This window comes from Sander vitreus, chromosome 14, assembly GCF_031162955.1.
Source record: "Sander vitreus isolate 19-12246 chromosome 14, sanVit1, whole genome shotgun sequence".
Taxonomy (NCBI): Eukaryota; Metazoa; Chordata; class Actinopteri; order Perciformes; family Percidae; genus Sander; species Sander vitreus.
This window is the reverse complement of record NC_135868.1, coordinates 13,596,084-13,613,912: the sequence shown is the minus strand read 5'-3', so window position 1 is coordinate 13,613,912 and position 17,829 is coordinate 13,596,084. Positions and strand designations below refer to the sequence as shown.

Here is a 17,829-nt window from a genome sequence, read left to right as displayed (position 1 = left end):
CCTCTCTGCCAGCAGCATTGATTAGCACTCGGCAAGCATAACATCACACATACCCACACACTTAAACACTCTTTGTCTCTTACACACAGCTCAAACTAATTCTTCTGCTTTGAGTGGAGCTTGAACATGCTTCACTGTTAACATGTCTCATGCAGAGTCACACACAAACATGTGATGGGTTATGATATTTGTATAGACTAAGAACAGACACAGGCAGAACAGTATGAAGCTGAGCAAAGTGAAATACCAGACCAATTTCAACACTGCAGAGAATGAGTAACTTCTGATTGATGACGTTGGAGAATTTAAGTTTGTATCTCTAGGACTAAGCTGGATTCGTTCCAATTGTACTTAGATGTTTCTCTCTATTAAATCAAACAATGTCAGCAGGAAGGCCATGCCTGTAGACCAGGTAGAAAATTAACTTTTTTTGGTTGTTATTTTGTAAAACTAAAAAAAAAAAAATAGTAAAAAAGAATGTTAAAGAGTGTGCCATGCAATGCCCAGAATTTGTCTGTGTGCGTGTAAACAAACATCACGAACCATACAGGTGCAACGAAAATGTGCATTTTAGTAAAAGGAGGGTCATCCATGCAGGCCTGAGAAGGAGTCAGGCAAAACCAGTTTGAAGACCTCCGTGGGAGGACCATATATGTGTATGGCCTTAATATGTTGTAACTTACTTACACAACTAACACATAATTAAGTTTTATATAATTTAGTTTTTTCTTATATTCTGCAAATATTACATGCTTTGTAAATCAGTTTTTCAGTAAAGCAGTTTTTCAGGAGCTCCTTGGCACACAGAAATTCCTGGTTTAATTCTTAAGGTGTTTTGCTTTGATCCACACTTGTTTTAAACACTATATTATGTTTATAATGTATTCAGAATAGAGTAATAGTTATATTTAAGTAAGATTATTTAACCAAAACTGCTTGTTTTTCTGATGGTGTGTTCAAATGATTCTAGTGTTAGTTATCAAAACATGCAATGGTGACAGGATGATGAAAAACTGCGTGGAGGAAAAACTAACTTATAAAAAGTAAAAGAACTAAAAATAGTTAATAAAAAAAAAGAATATATTCTGTTTGTTATTATGCGCTATTGAGATGACTGATTTGTACAGGACTCAAGTAGATTCTTCACATTTCTCTATTGCATTGGAATTGTATTTTTGAGTGGACGCTATAGTATTTCCTGTGTTGCTGTACAGTACCAGGTGTGATGATGTGTTGATCATAGGCTTCATTATATTGTGTATATATATATATATATATATATATATATATATAAGGATTTTATTTTTAATATTGTAGTTTGAACTCTTTTAGTTAAAGCAAGCATCCTTTGTTTTAAGATTGCCTAGGTATTTATTATTGCTATATGGATGTTTTTATATTATATATATTATTTACATTTTTTTATTGTGACTAAAAAAAATAAAGATCTCATCTGCCCGCTTCTACATAGACTATAGTGAGGTTCGGAAATTATGTTATGTGTCTTGGGAATTCTCTGGGATACTTTCATTAGCAAAGTCTTCCTCCGATGCATCCCTAAATTGACAAGTAAACTTCTGAATATTTATCAGTCCTCCATTTCTTTCATTTTGGAAGTGTGCTTTGGTTGTTACAGTAAGGGACTATTCATTATTTATTTCAGGGGCCACCGGAAGGGGTTTTGGGATCTTTAGTCAAACTAGGCCTGACCCTCCCTTCATCAGCAATACATTCTGGATGACCCTCCAAAATGATATGGAAAAAAAGGATGACCCTCCCCAACAACTCACTGAATCCTTCTGTATTGGTTTGCGCTTGGCAAAGATGTACAAATGTCCATTGTTTTTTACAGCCATGCCATACATGCCTAAACCTCTGCATTCTCATCTTACGCATCACACTCCTCTGTTATGGTGTGGTGGCCATTTCAATAGATTTACTCACTAACATTGTTGTGGAAACACAATAAGCATGGAAACTAAATGCACACTTCCTGCATTACTGCATTACTTCAAATACTAAGTTACTCCTCTAGTAAACTAGTATTCACATGAAATAAAACAATAAAACAGTGAGACCATTCAACAAAGCACACTGGGTAATAAGAAATTCAACACTGGTTGCTATGGACTCGTCACTAGGCTTCCTCAGTCATTGTCTATTTTAGCATATAGGTAAAGCTGCCGAAGCTGAACATTATCCAAAACTCCATTTCTCAGACGAGCGTCAATTTGGGAGCTTGCATGCTACCACTCCTTTCTTCTCAAATGCCTTGAAAAGGCTGTCGTTTGCACAATTTCACAAATAATCACCGGGACCAAAAGGATATTTGAGTCGGGTATGGCTGCAGCCTGGAGACTTCCCGTCTTATGCCCTCCCGGCTGGTGCTTTCCGCGGCGCGAGCTTCGACTTTTCAAATTAAAAGCTTGCGTCTTGTCCGTTATGTTTTCGTACGGTGTTTTGGATGTTTTTGAAATAAACACTACGGCAATAATGCTAATGAATACAATCATTTTTTCAGCAATGTCTTAGTTACAACACGATGGAGCTAGCAAAGCAGTTTTGTGTTTATATGTGCGAGCGGTATTTATTCAGTTTGGGAAATCCCACAGCTACAGCTCAAATTGTCTGGCTGACTAAACAAGGAGGGACCCATCTGCTAGCGATAGGGGCCGAGACTGAGAGAGAGACATGGAGCTACATGGATAAATGCACTTTGACATTTTGCTGTTCTCATGAATACAAAAGTTGGGTGACCCTCCCCCTAGACTAAAAACAATTGGATGACCCTCCCATCAACAAAGAATAAAAAGAAATGACCCTCCCCTATTTTCCTCCGGTGGTCCAATCCATAAATACCGAACAGTCCCTAAATGTAACAATGACTAAGTATGTATATCACTACATCAGATGAAATCCAATCAATGTCAGCTGCTGAAACACAGAGCATACTTACATGATATGTACATGGATATGTACGTTGTAATATGCAGTTGACTTAGCTGTTCTCATGTGCACTTCTGGATTGCAGAATTAATCTAGTACATATTGTTTAATGTATGTATGTGAGCATCCGTGTCACACTGTGGCTTCTGGGCAGAATTGGCTGTCTGCTAAACCTACTCGTCTACCATGACTCCAGGAACTTGGCGACATGGCTTCCAGCTCAAACCTGACAAAATTAATTTTCAGTGGCTTAAAAAACAAAAACAAATCCTCAACAAGCAGGAGATTGGTGAATGACATGATGTTGAGAAGCCAGGTCGACCATTACCATGGATTTAGTGATGGGCTGTCACGTAGGTGCAACTAAGAGCACTAAACAGTGTGCTATATTCTGGACTCATGTAGAGAAAGATTTGCAAGATGGGTGGAGAAAGACAGAGAGAGAGAGACAGACAGACAGAAAGGCAGAGAGACAGGGGAGAGAGAAAGAAAGTGAAAGAGAGAGAGGGACAATCATTCTATTTAAGATGCTCTACTTGGTTTCAAGGGCAACTGATTTTGAAACAACAAAATATAAAACTTGTGTGTGTGCATGTGTATTAGTGTGTGTAGTGTTAGGCTAGGATTACAGGCACTTAGCTCACAGCGATATACTACTCTCATAGGCGCAAGCACACCTCTCCGCATACTGATTCGACAAAAGTGTCTGTGTGAGAAGGAGAGTCTCTGTGAGTGTGCATGTTTGTGAATGTGCGTCTTTAAGGAGTCTGTGTGTGTCGGTTTGTGTGTGTGAAAATGGATGTAGGCTGTGTGCGTGTTGATGTGTGTGAGACTGCTGTTGTCAGCCCTCAGCAACTGATAAACACATAACAAATTGGTCCAAACACACACATTGGCAAATCAGCCATTAGCTTTCTTTGCTAATTGCAATTGGAAATTAGCATTTTAGCTATTAGCTTCTTTCACAAATTGCCAATGGAAATTAGTATATTAGCACTAAATGTTGTGAGGCAATTGCTAAGGGTATAGGCAGCATGGCCTAGTTTTCAGAAAGACTATTCTGCAACAAAAAGGGCCAGTTGTTTAAATCCTGCTGCAGCCAGTCAGCCAGCCATTTAAGGTGAACAAGACCAAATGTTTTGTAAGAATTCTGTCTGGTAAAAAAAGGCACGTATAAGGCCATCTTTCGTTCATTTTCAGCCAGTTTAGATATAAATAAATACTTGATATTATATTACCAAGAATGTTGATTGATTCTTAGATACTCAAATATTCTGTGTTTGAAGTCTTCATGAAAGCAACATCCTGTGATTTAAGATTCTCTGAGTATTTATTGTGCCCACAATAAATAAAGATCTCATTTGCACACTTTAACATAGACTATAGTGATATTTGGAAATTATGTTATGAGTCTTAGGAATTCTCAGGGATATGATTAACCAAAGCATCCTCCAATGCATCCCTACGTTGGCAGGTCATCTTCTGAATTTTTATCTGTCGTCCATGTATTTCCTTTTTGGAATTTGGAACAATGACTGTATCATGAAAGACACATGAACGCACACCTGATGAAATCCAATCAAAGACAAAGAGCAAAGTTGCTAATAAAGTGTGCATACAGTAATTGTTTTATAATATAACCAAATATCAATAACAATAATGATGATCCTCAAGATTAAGAGGGACGGAAGACAGAGACAGAAATAGATTTTAACTGGGAATGTATCAATGCATACTGTAGAAATCAGCGAAACATTTCACACACATTTCTACATTATACATCAATTCTACTGGCCAAGCATTTTCCAGTCACTCTGGAGCAAGTGTGAGGGACAATAAGCCACTGAAAGGGATGGCATCTGATGCAACACAGAAAAAAACAAATAACATGACAGCACAAAATGCACATTTTTTTTTAAAGATTATGTTTTGGGCACTTTTAGGCATTTATTTGCACAGGACAGCTTAAACTCGAAAGGGGAGAGAGAGGGGTAATAACATGCAGCAAAGGGCCACAGGTCGGTGTCGAACCCGCGGCCGCTGCGTCGAGGAGTAAACCTCTACATATGGGTGCCTGCTCCACCAGGTGAGCTACCCAGGCGCCCATACAAATTTTTTGAAACAGTAGATGAACAGTAGTGAAAAAACAGTGACCAGCCCCATTAAATAGCTAGGAAACCTAAGAAATGATTATCATTGGCTTGAATCATTGCTGAACAAGTTCCAAAGACAGCAACAGGAGTTTTTATTTTTTGTAAACAGAACCTGGCCAATATTTCCAATGTGCATGTGCTACCTCCAATAGGCCTGGGAACACATTATTTCCTACGAAACGACGACTGACAACATATTACTGCCAGTTTAAACAGAAACAGCTGGGCCCGGTTCCCCATCTGCTAAGTGCTAACAATGCTAATAGAATTCACATTGGTGCAAGTCTGTCTTTAAGATCACCTCCAAAGAATCTCCCTTTTCCATACCTCTTACATTAAAGGTTACATTGGGCTTCACATTCCTCTCTCAAAATAGCAAGTTCTTTGGTTTAGATTTTTACCGATTAGCTGTAATTGCTGATATACTAGGGGTGCTACGGATCACAAAATCCACGGTTTGGTTCGTATCACGGTTTTAGGGTCACGGTTTTCGGTTCTGTACAGTTCTTATTATTTTTTCTTTTAATCTTTAACACTCCAGAAATATACTTCAGCATATGATATATAGCTAAAATTAGCATATTGAATGCATGTTGCACAATACATGCACACAGTGGCAGTTCTATCTATTGTTTTATTTCTGCTGTCATCATAGATAACATGAAATCCAAAATGTTCCCACACACCAGACTATATACGACGCTAGCGCATCCTCCAACTCCGGACAGCCTTCCTCATCTCTCCCACTTGACATTTCTGTGTGTGACGTGACCTGCAGCACTCCACACTCCACCTGAGGAGCGGTCGGCTCGACGAAAATCTTTTTTCTCAGATTCAGCAACTGTATGGCCTATTTCTCGCTTAAAATGTTTTCAGAAACACCTTTCGGTAAACTATTTTCGTAAAATACGAGATCGTATTCAGAACGAAACGCCATTGGAGTCTGTTTTGAAATTCGGGAGCAGCAAGAACCACGTGACGCGTTCGTCCAATCAGCTGCCATGTGTTGCGTTCATGTTGCTCATCCCCCTCGTCGTTTCCAGTAAGTGTTTTAACATAGGTGTTGAAAGTGGGCGCTACAGCAGTAAGTGGTTAGTGCACATTAACAGTGTACTGACGAACCGTGTGACACACACACGCTCCGAACCAAGACATGCGAACCGAGCGGTTCGGATGTTTTTTCATGAACCGTACCACCCCTATGATATACTGTATATCGTAGAGTTGGAATTTTAAGTATTTAGTATGCTACCTGCTCCTCTTTCTTCCATTATCATCATTATTCTGATGAGAGAGATAAATACAGGTTGTTTACAGAGAAGGGAGATAGAAACAGTATTGTTTACAGTGACTTTTTGTCAATATCAAGCTTCAGGAATTTCCATGGGGACAAAGAGGACAAATACATATCAACCAATGCCACAGAAAGATAAGAGATGCCACTCACTACATAGCACACCATCACACACCAAATCTATACACATGCACACGTAATTATGAATGCACGTACTTGCATGCAAACAAGCATAAAATACTTAAGCTAAGACAATGACACGTGAAAGGATGTATCATAGCCTTTTTCCAATGGGAAAACAAGTTAAAAATAGGCGATAGACTCTGATAGACCCCATTGCTATCAGACGGGTATGCCTTGTTTTTGTCGGTTGTGTCATGTTGGGCGTCACAAACAACCTATTTCACAGAGACCCCACTCTGCATGGACAGCTGTTTAAATCATACAAATATCCCGCTGTGTATGTGTTTTGAACTTATTAACCCAGTCAGTATATGAGCTTGCCTGTTTCACAACAGGCAGATTCCCCTCACTCACTATGGTGGGCGGGGAAATAAAATCAATAAGTAGGCTTGTCACAATAACAAATATTGCTGGACGATAAATTGTCCCAGAAATGACTGCGATAAACGATAATATTGTCGTTCTGAGACAATTTTCATCTAATATAATGATAATGGCATAATAATGCAGGTACACCTTTTCAAAGATCAATAAACTTTTATTTCTAAAAAATATTTAACACTGGAACTGGAAGACATTTTAAATATCCACAATATGTCTTTGATCTCCTTTAGTATGTCGTCTTTCACGCTGTTGTACAGTTGTTTGTTACAATTTCCGTTTGTGACACGTATGTTCTCCCAGGCAATTCGTACTGGCTGTCAAATGTTTGCAGCATTCCTCGAGTGTTGCTTCGAGACTACAGACTCTGTACTACATTTAACAATTATTTATTAAACACTAAATATGAAATTTACACACACACACACACACACACACACACACACACACACACACACAAACAGGCGTCACTTTGCTGAAACCGCTTGCGAGACATAGTCCACAGCGGCGAGCCTAAAGTACTGCGGGAAACCCTGCTCCAACTTTCAACTAGCGTTTTCTCTTCTCTGTCTCTCTCTGTCTCTCTCTCTCCGCCAGGAGTCCCGCCTCTCCACACAAAGACCATGCGACTGACAAGAGGGTTCACTCCTCGTTACGCTAAGGAACCGAGAGTGGTCATCCAGTCTCTTTGGTAGAGAGAGAGAGAGACAAGGGAAACAAACAAGCATGCAAATGGTAATTATCACGGCCGGAAAAATTATCGAGTTCTTTTTTTTTATCGTGCGATTAATTGATGTATTGACTATGGCGACAGGCCTATCAATAGGCACTACTGTTTGAGCGCTGCTTGCTCGGAAATGTACCGAATTTGTGGCTGAGATGACAAAGAGTCGGGTAAAGGCGCACGGGTAAAGGAGCGAATATTAGCTTGTCCACCTGGGTGTCAGCTTTCCATCACTTTTGATCGGAGCTAGAGCCGAAAAATACACGTGACTCCTGCAGAGTAATTTGTCCCGGGAATACATGTTTATTGTAACCTTTCCCACAAAAGCCAGATGTTAGTGGGTGTTAATGTGTTTTTTGTGCAGGTGGTATAGGGGCTTCAGTGTTTGATTGCCAATCTTTACATTGAACCGAACTACAAAATATTTTTTTTATTTATTTTCTAATCAATTACATATCCTCCTAGAGCTGTAAAAGGGGAAACAGGTGATGATACATGCTTTCTGATATGGAAGTATCCAACTGAAAAAAAGGCAAACTGCGGCCATGAGGGAATGCACCTGGACAGGAAAAAGGATTAGGTACACTTTGGCATGCAAACAATGCCAAATTAGTACTACAGAGTCTAGTTCAGCCTAGTTCATGTCAAGAAATCTCCAGATAATAATAACAACATCAGAAGCAGCATGCACCACCTGCAGGTTGAAAGAATCCATGGGATCAGGCGGTTTAAACCAAATTATGACCCTGTCATCAGGCATGCCTCAAAAAAAAACTTCAAACTAGAGAACATCTATGCTCTCCTTAGAGGTTCAGTTCTGCTAATAGTATGCCAAGTGTTGTTTCATCTTCATGTTTGACAGGTGTGGAACCATGGACTGACTTTTGCAATGTAGCACGTCTACTGCAAGGCTTGAAGAGTTGTGATGTCGGCAATTTCCCTCTGAGCATTGCATCATCTCAAACAAGTATTTGTGTGACTTTTCCTGATATCTCTGATGAACAAGACAGTCTTACCCACTGGAGTACTTTGGTTTATTCCCGTGGGAAGCCATTAAAGTCACTTACTTAAATGAAATGTTTTGTGCATTTCTAAAATCCATTTCAATAATTGTGTGTGTGCTGTGTATTTTCTACCAAAATACTATGTATACATTTATTTTCTTAAACGTGAATTATACTGTTCAGGGTTTCGAATACTTAAGTTGTCAGAAAACCGTGAGCTAGAAGCAAACTCTTTAGCATCTTCAGTAACTCGCAACATCAGGACAAGTTGGTATAAGTTTTTCTAAAGGCTGTGTGTCTGAATGTCACTGCTCAGTACAAAACTACAACCATATTATGAGCCTAGCTGCTGGAAAAGATCCTTGATACCAGAAAAATCAACACACTGACCTCAGTATGCTGTATGAGACGCAGGAGTTAATTCAGCAAGTAAATAACTACACAGCAATATATTACATGAGCCAAGACACCGGTCAGACTAAATCACACACTTCTGGACGCCACCACATTACCCCCGAAAGGCCAACAATCTAACAATCTGAGCAATACATTTTGGTTGTGAATACTCCAAAGAAGGTGAATTTCACTGCAGTTTTGAAGATTTTGTATTTGCCCCCAATTCAAAATGAAAGCTTGACACAAATGTTCTGAATGGCCTGTTAAATTGAAATGTTTTTAAATTAAATTGTGTCCCTTATAGATGATATCTGGACTAACTGAGGTCATAAATGCAGATATGTATGCCAAACCACAAATAATTGTATAGGACATTGAAACCAGAGGGAAAATTGTCTTATTAGAACATATTACTGGTGATTAGTAACTATCAACTTACTTTACTTGGTCTCTTTTTGCATGTACAGTATGCTGGATAGTACTACATTTTCAAATGTACTGCCATTTTGGCAAGGACAAAAAAAAGAAAAAAAAGAAAATAGGTTTTTCAAACTCAAGACAGCATTGAAGGTACTGAATAAGGGCAAATGTGACCAGCAGAGCCCGATCAGTTTCCAACAACAGATAAAAGTTGTCAGTTGTTGAGTAGCAGTATAAAACTGCTGTGCTTCTTTTAACATGATTGCAAGTGCACACGCACAAATACATGCACACGCGCACACACACACACACACGCAAGCACACACACACACACACACACACACACACACACACACACACACACACACACACGGGTACACATGAGAGAGCAGGATGGTGTGTACCTGTATAGACACACTAACACTTTCCTGAAAGCAGTTGCCGAGCCATTATTACTTCCAAATCATTTACAGTACACGCGCGCGCACACACACTAATATTCCTGACCATTATAAGATTCTGTTACAGCAACAGCAATGGTTTATCAATACCCTAATTTACCAACAATCAATAAGCAACTAGCGTAATAAAATATTGTTATGAGTGAACCATCTAAAAACACATGAGAAAATAATAGAAAACTATGGAGAGCTGTTAAAAGTATACAGTAACTAACACAGATCAATTAATTCATCTCTAAAATTCGAGGCCTATGTAGACATACACGCACGCACGCGCACACACACACACACGCACGCGCGCGCACACACACACACACACACACACACACACACACACACAAACACACTTCAAGATTTTATTTATTTATTTTTTCCATGGAGAAATTGCTTTACTTCAAGAACAAGAGATAAAAACTGTACTTTATATCTGCAATAACGTTTTCACTTTATTACCTATTCTTACTTCAGGTCTAACTTATTTTTATTACCTGTTCTAACTTTTATTACTGCACTCCAAGTGTGGTTAAATTGTTCCATAAACTCAGCCACTCCGTGACTACACTATCTTTGCAGAAATGTCAACTGAATCCTTTCCCTTTTTTTAAAAGTATGGATTTGAATCATAGTGACAACCACCCTAAGTACAGTGGAGCTCTAGTGTACGTCTATTATACCGTTTACCACATTGTTACCTGCTGCAGAGTGTGGGCTCTGTGATGCTCTACTGCTTTACATTTGTTTGGATATGTTTTAACTTTAACCTACCTGCATTTGTGCCAAGAAACAATGGATAATCACACAAGTTATTTTTAACAATCAGGCCACCTGGTTTAAACTTTAATATCCAGCGCTGAATTTTTTTGTGCGGTACACATATTTTTCATATTCACCATCTGGATAATTGTATGTCTCTTACAACTGGAAATATGTTCCGAACTCTTCTGCAATTTAACACTGAACCGTGACCCATATCTCCACTGCAATTCAGAAATTGTTCTAAAACGTGAAATACTGAATCTGACACAGATAAATGGACAGTTCTGCACATCCACATTATCTTGTTAATTATCGCTGCAACATAATGGTTGTGACACAAACAAACACACACACACACACACACACACACACACACACACACACACACACACACACGAATTAATGAATAAATTAATTGATAAAGTGACTCACCAAATGGTGGGTGGTTCAGATCCCTCAACTTCCAGGTAGTCATACTTCTCCTCTGTCTGGAAGTCTGTAAAGATGACAGAGATGGTGTCTCCAGGTTCGGCCAATAGGATCCAAGTACAGTCGGCCTGGTTACCATAGTTGCCGGGGTAACCGGGACTGGTCACCACCCCACTGCCGCCCCTCACAGTGCCCCCACATGTGTCCTCAGCTGTCAATCAAATCAGAGTGACAAATAGAAAACCTGGGTTAGGGAGAGGAGGAGGGACTGAGGGGGCGGACTTTTTTTTAAATTAAATTTCTTGCTTTTTGGATAGACTATTTTGATTATCACAGCTATGTAAGATGGGCCAGGTCAGTTCCCAAATGTACTGATTCAAGATTATAACCAAATTAGCAATTAAGATCAAATTCTCAGTAGACTTAGCATTATTTATCAACATCTCAAGTAGACTACAGGTCAGCCAGCTCAACTCCCCACGTCTCTCCCTCTATGGAAGTGATTTTTACTATATAGTTACTTTAATTTTAGTATATTACAGGTACACTCTTTGCTCTCAACTCCTAATGTTATTTTGTGGCTTGAATGTTATAAATGAATGACTTTCTCATGACACAAATTGTCAAGTCATATTAGCAAACACTATTGTAAATATATGGAGCTCTTACATCACACTTCAGATATGAAGTAGATATGAAAAATAGCATATGCATGGTAATATACAATCGGGCCTTATTTTATGGACTATCAGTTCTCTGCCATCAAGCCAGTAGGTTTTGGAGAATTATGCTGCTTGTTTGTTTTTAGCCAGTTAGAATCAGCGTTGGGGTTTAGAGGTTAGGCTGCAGTTCCTGTCTCACTCAGAGTTGCTGTCCTCTCCTCCAATAACAAGGTAAGTTGTCCTTTTCTCCAATCACAGATCTCCGCTCTCGTCTCCTCCAATCACCACCAAGGAACTTTAGATTCAAATTGGCTGGTTAAGTGTCAGTGTATCAATTAGTCCTGAATTAGTTTTAAAACATATAGACCAGATGTGATGATAGGTTTGCCTAATTGTTTTTCTCGAAATTGTTGATCACATCTAATTGATGGTATTATTCATAATTGATAGTAGTACTGATTACTGTGTAACAGATAAAGACACATGGATTGCGCTGTGCACACGGCATAAATTATACACATAATTTATACAGATACACTCACAGAGAAAAAACATACTACATTGTACCTTTTTGTGTCACTGGGACATTGGTTGTATTTCAAGATATTGAAGAGGGCTGTGCTCATTTCACTTTCTCAAAACACAGTATGAATATGTGGTTTTTATACCCAATCTTTTGAAATACATCCTTTTAAAAAAAAGGGATGTCTGTATTTATTCAAAGCAAATCGAGCCCAGCCAAGGATTTACGGACCCAGTGACAAAAGATACAATGTCGAACCTTTTTTCAGAGAGCGTACAAGTCCAACTGTAAACATGGTATAAATTATACCTGTATAATTTATAGTTATACATTAAAGAGGCAATACTGTATGTAACACACTCTTACAGCAGATATGCATTTTCTTACATACCAGTGAGTGCAATTTGGAATGACGCGTGATTTATATTACACTGCAACACATCACATGTTGATATCATCAGCATTTAGAGAAGACAGAGAAACACCAGCTGTGTCTTGTCCTTAAACTGCACTCACTGATAAGCTGAAAAAGACAATCCTTTATAAGAGTGTAGACAGGTGCTGTCAGGTATACATGCATATCCTTTAGGCTCACCCAGGCAGTGCTGCCTTCGGGAATGCATGTACAGATGACAGAGATAAGGTACGGACCAGCCAGACTCCACCCACAGCCCACAGGAGGGTTAAAGAGCATAACTGTGGTCCAAGACTCACATTGAGCAACAGACGATAACCAGTAGAAATGAATAGAAACATATTAGAAAAGATATTAGAAATTGGATGGAACAAAGTGCACTGAGTAGAGACAGGAACTACACAGAGGATAACAGGGGAACATAAATAGATAGGATCAAACAAAGAAACATAAGTAGAGTAAAAAATAAATAATAATATAGAACCAGATTGAAATAGGCAAAGGGTTGGTACAAACTGTATCAGATAGGAAACAAGAAACAGGATGAAACAAAATAAGTGGTTTGAAATTAATGTTAGGATAAAGATAGATCAGAGCGTGAAGTTAGGAACAAAACACACTTTTCATTTGTTTGTCTTTGAAGGAATGATGACACAAGCTGGTGACAAGACGTGCATTGTTCCAAATTACAGGTGCTGATGTGTAATGAAGTAGAGAAATGCAATATTTATTGATTAACAATTCCTTCATTCAGATAGATTAATATCAGCCACTGTCAGTCCGACAGACAGACAGGCAGGCAGGCACTGACAGACAGACCATTCAGTTATTCAGACTGACATTCATTCCACAGCTAGACAGTTAAGGAGATTTGTGTAAATGACCCTAAACCAAACCCTGCTGAGACCCCATCCCATTTGCAGGAGAGCAATGATGCAGTCTGTGTGTGTGTGTGTGTGTGTGTGTGTGTGTGTGTGTGTGTCTGTTTGAAGTGAGTGAGTTTCCACAGCGTGGGAGTGCTGCTTGCAGGATGACAGCTGTCACAGGTTTATCATGACAACAGGAAGTCTGCACTGGTGGAAACGCACCCGCACGCACACACACACGTGTACGCACGTGCACGCGCGCGCGCACACACACACACGCACGCACGCACACACACACGCACGCACGCTCAAACACACACACACACGCATGCTCAAACACACTGCAAGCCCTCGAGCTTGATGAGCCAGTGACACTTAACAGACACAGGTGGTGAGGCCTCAAGGTGTACTGATGTGTGGCTCTTATTAAAGAAGAGGAATTTAATTTGAAATAAAAAAAGATGACTAAACAAGTGACCGGCGCTCTTATGTGCAGTGGACCTTTGGTGAAATTGACATTATGATGTTGTAGCATCAGGGGCTTTCAGTCAAGATGTGCTCTGGCTTTGTGTCACTCAAAATCCATTACTGTGACCTAAAGCATAAAATAACTTTTTACCATTACTTTTAAAATAAGACGACTTGAATACTGATGTAGATCTGGAGGAAACCCAAAAGCCATGTAAGGACTCCATGTGATAATTTTAGGTGACACATGATGCAATTAGGATCCTCTCTAATTCCGTTGTGTGTCATCTAGTAACGGCAGGGCTGTGCAGAGACCGCTTCAGGAGCAGCTGCTCTAATAAAAAGTGACATTTGTTGAGCGATCTCAGGGGGAGTGTGAGAAGTCCACATACCTACAGCTAACACTGATTACCTTCTGTTAAATGTGTGTGCATCAGATACGACATGGAACCAGTCAGCTTTCCATGCTGCACCTGCTAATTTTGGATACCGCTTGCTCCTGCTCCATCAATCATGATGGGACATCTGTGTGACAGTGTTAAATATTACGGTCTACCTCACATCATTTTCTGGTCCCATCCCTTCCCTTTTTTTACACAGTATAACATTAAATGAATATACCCCTCTTAAAACAATCTTACAATTCAAAGCAGGTCATGTGTCAATGTTTCCTTTTGTTGTTTTTCAGTTGTGATTCAAACATACTGTGGGCTTGCTTTTAAGCATAGTGTATTCAGTAAAAGATCTTTTCATTTTGGAATACTACACTATTGGAACTGAGTTGGAGAATGGAATTTCATTATATACAAGCCTGATCAGCTTATAGCAGAAATCTTTAAATCCCATAAGCATTTAAATTAATCTGTGGCTGACAACTGAGCACTGAGGTCACTGAAGACACAATGCATACATGGAGAATGCTTAAAATTAGGACACAAATGAATGTTATTGGACTATGGTTGACTGCTCCCTCAGATCTCTGCAGGGTAAATCGAGACAGATAGCTAGACTATCTGTCCAATCTGAGTTTTCTGTTGCACGAATAAAACAACTTTTGAACGTCCACCAAAACAAGTTCCTTCCCGAGGCTATTTTGCAGAGGCGCTTGTTACTCTGTGTGGCGCTCAGCGCCGCCCAAGACGATTATGATTGGTTTAAAGAAATGTCAATGCCATCCCGGAATGCTGTGTGGACCAGCCAGACCCTCCTCCGCAGCGCTGTGGAGGAGGGTCTGGCAATGCGAGACTACAAGATGAGTGATAATGAAGTGACAGATATTTGGTAGATAAACCTGTTCAGTCAAGGTTGAACCTAATTCTGTGAGCATTGGCTGGATTCAAGATACTTTATTATGGATTGGGGTCATCCCAAAATCTCCTAATTAGAACGGCAAATTAAAACTTTAAGCTTGAAGCTTGTAGCGGTCTGCACCTCACTGTGGGTGTGTTCTTAAAGTTAAAAAATTTATATATATGAACCTTAATTAAAATGATTTCCTGTCGTGTTTGACTGGTACTTCAGATTCCACTAAAAAATCAACACCCAACACCACAGTGACAAATACCATGTCACTTTGTTCTGATTTGCATTATGGGCTCTGTAGGAAGAAAAGAAAAGCCCAAAACAGAGACCTTGTTTCATTATAATTTTTGGTAATTTCTGAGGTAATACACATGGACAACATATATTACACATAAGAGATGTAAAAAGCCAGAAGATACATGTGCATAAGGGGTACATCTATAGATATGTGAGGATTCTGGTATCTGGCTGCACTGTTCTGCTGTGTTCTGTTTTCTACTTTTATTTTAGATGGCAACCTGGAGAGGCTGAACTCACAACATGATGCGCATGGCCCAGCACACTGACCCACAGGAGGAGGGAAAGTGTGTGTGGAGGAGAGTGCTATATGTTAGTCTGAGTGTGACTCTGTATGTGTGTGAGAGGAAGAGAGAGGGAACGAGAGAGGAAGTGTTGACCATGTTGCCTTCATTTCTTATCACATCAGTGAGTTAGTGTTGCTCTTTTTTTGCCTTTCCGTCCCTCTCTCTCTCTAGCTATTGTTGTAGCACCACTTCTCTTTGCTTCCCTACTGGTCTCTGCTCGCTACACCCCTCCTCTTCCCATTTCTGCATCAAGATTATTTGTACAGTAAAACAGCACATCTCCTCCTTTACTGTACTCTCTCATCCTCCTCTTCCCTCTGTTCTCCCATCCATGCTCCTGTTTCTCTTCCTCATCCATCCTTGCCTCTCACCCTCCCACTTTTCTTCCTCGTCAATCCCCCTTCCTAACTCTCACCATGTCACCCTCCCTTGCTCTTTCTCTCTTATGGCCTAGGGTGCTTTGATCACTCGTTCTTAGCCTCCTGATCCTGCCTTCCCTCTCTCGCATCCATTCATCCCCTCTTCCCCACTGCGCTGTCATCAATATCGCAGTCATCTGAGGATATGTTCTTTATCCTTCTCCGTCTCGCTGTGTCTTTCTTTAAGATCTTACTCTCGCTGCATTTCACTCTCCGTCTCTCACACTTTCTCTCTTTCTGTTGATTGATTTTATGTTTAATGGCTTTTCTGGCCTCATCTCTTTTCCACTCGCAGTTTCTTCCCCCTCTTCGTTTCCTTCGGTCCCATAATTCCATTCCTTTCCTGCATTACTTTGATAGGCAGATCACTATCAGATCCGTACACACACACACACACACACACACACACACACACACTTCAATCACAGAAGACCCAGTGTGCTGTCAGCCTCTAAGGATTATGGGCCATGTACATCATCCTCTCCTCTCCTCTCTCTTCAGGCTGTATCCATCCATCCCTCCTGCTCGCTTATCTACATCCAACCACCCATCCATCAACCTCTTGCCCCCATATGCTGTAAAGCAGAATATATATAGCTACCCCTCTTTCTCCCTCATCACTTTTAATACCTCAGTTCCCCTGCCATGAATGAATGGACAGGAAGAAGACTGTTAAACGTGTGTACACAAATTAATCAGAAATCTTTTTTTTTTTTTTTTATAAATTTCCTCCTGGTCTGATGAGTCAAAGTCTGGGCAATCATCAAGCGTCCTCTGCAGTTGCACTTTCACCATCCAGTCATGCCAAGATGCTTTAAAGTGCTCACATTATGCTCATTTTCAGGTTCATAATTGTATGTAGAGGTTATATCAGAATAGGTTTACATGGTTTAATTTTCATAAAACACCATACTTTTGTTGTACTGCACATTGCTGCAGCTCCTCTTTTCACCCTGTGTGTTGAGCTCTCTGTTTTAGCTACAGAGTGAGGCATCGCACTTCTGTTCCTATCTTTGTTGGGAGTCACACATGTGCAGTAGCTAGGTAAGCAGTGCTAGCCAGTCAGAAGCAGAGTATGAGGGCGTGCCACGCTAGCAACTAGGCGAGCGTTATTACGTGTGTTACAAAGTGACGCATATTCGTCACGGAAGTAAAGGCTGGACTACAATAGAGCTGTTTGGAGCAGTTTGTGAACAGAGTTTTCTGTTGGAGATGGTAAGTCCCTTTGGGGTGGACTTTGGGCTTTTTCAATTTGTAAACCTATTACATGCACAAAAAGATATATAACACAATGAAGGAAAGGGAAAAAGCCAAAAAGCATAATATGAGCACTTTAAAGCTCCCATATTATGCTAATTTTCAGGTTCATAATTGTATTTTAAGGTTGTACCAGAATAGGTTTACATGGTTTAATTTTCAAAAAACACCATATTTTTGTTGTAC

At 39.9% G+C, this 17,829-nt stretch overlaps 1 protein-coding gene across 1 annotated transcript in view; it reads right to left on the bottom strand.

Annotated features, from left to right (window-relative positions):
* csmd3b (CUB and Sushi multiple domains 3b) overlaps positions 1-17,829 on the bottom strand; it is a 397,291-nt gene that overhangs the window by 180,841 nt on the left and 198,621 nt on the right. The window contains exon 5 of the mRNA XM_078268303.1: positions 11,151-11,358. Within this exon, the coding sequence (XP_078124429.1) occupies positions 11,151-11,358 (208 nt within the window). The remainder of the gene's footprint in view (positions 1-11,150; positions 11,359-17,829) is intronic.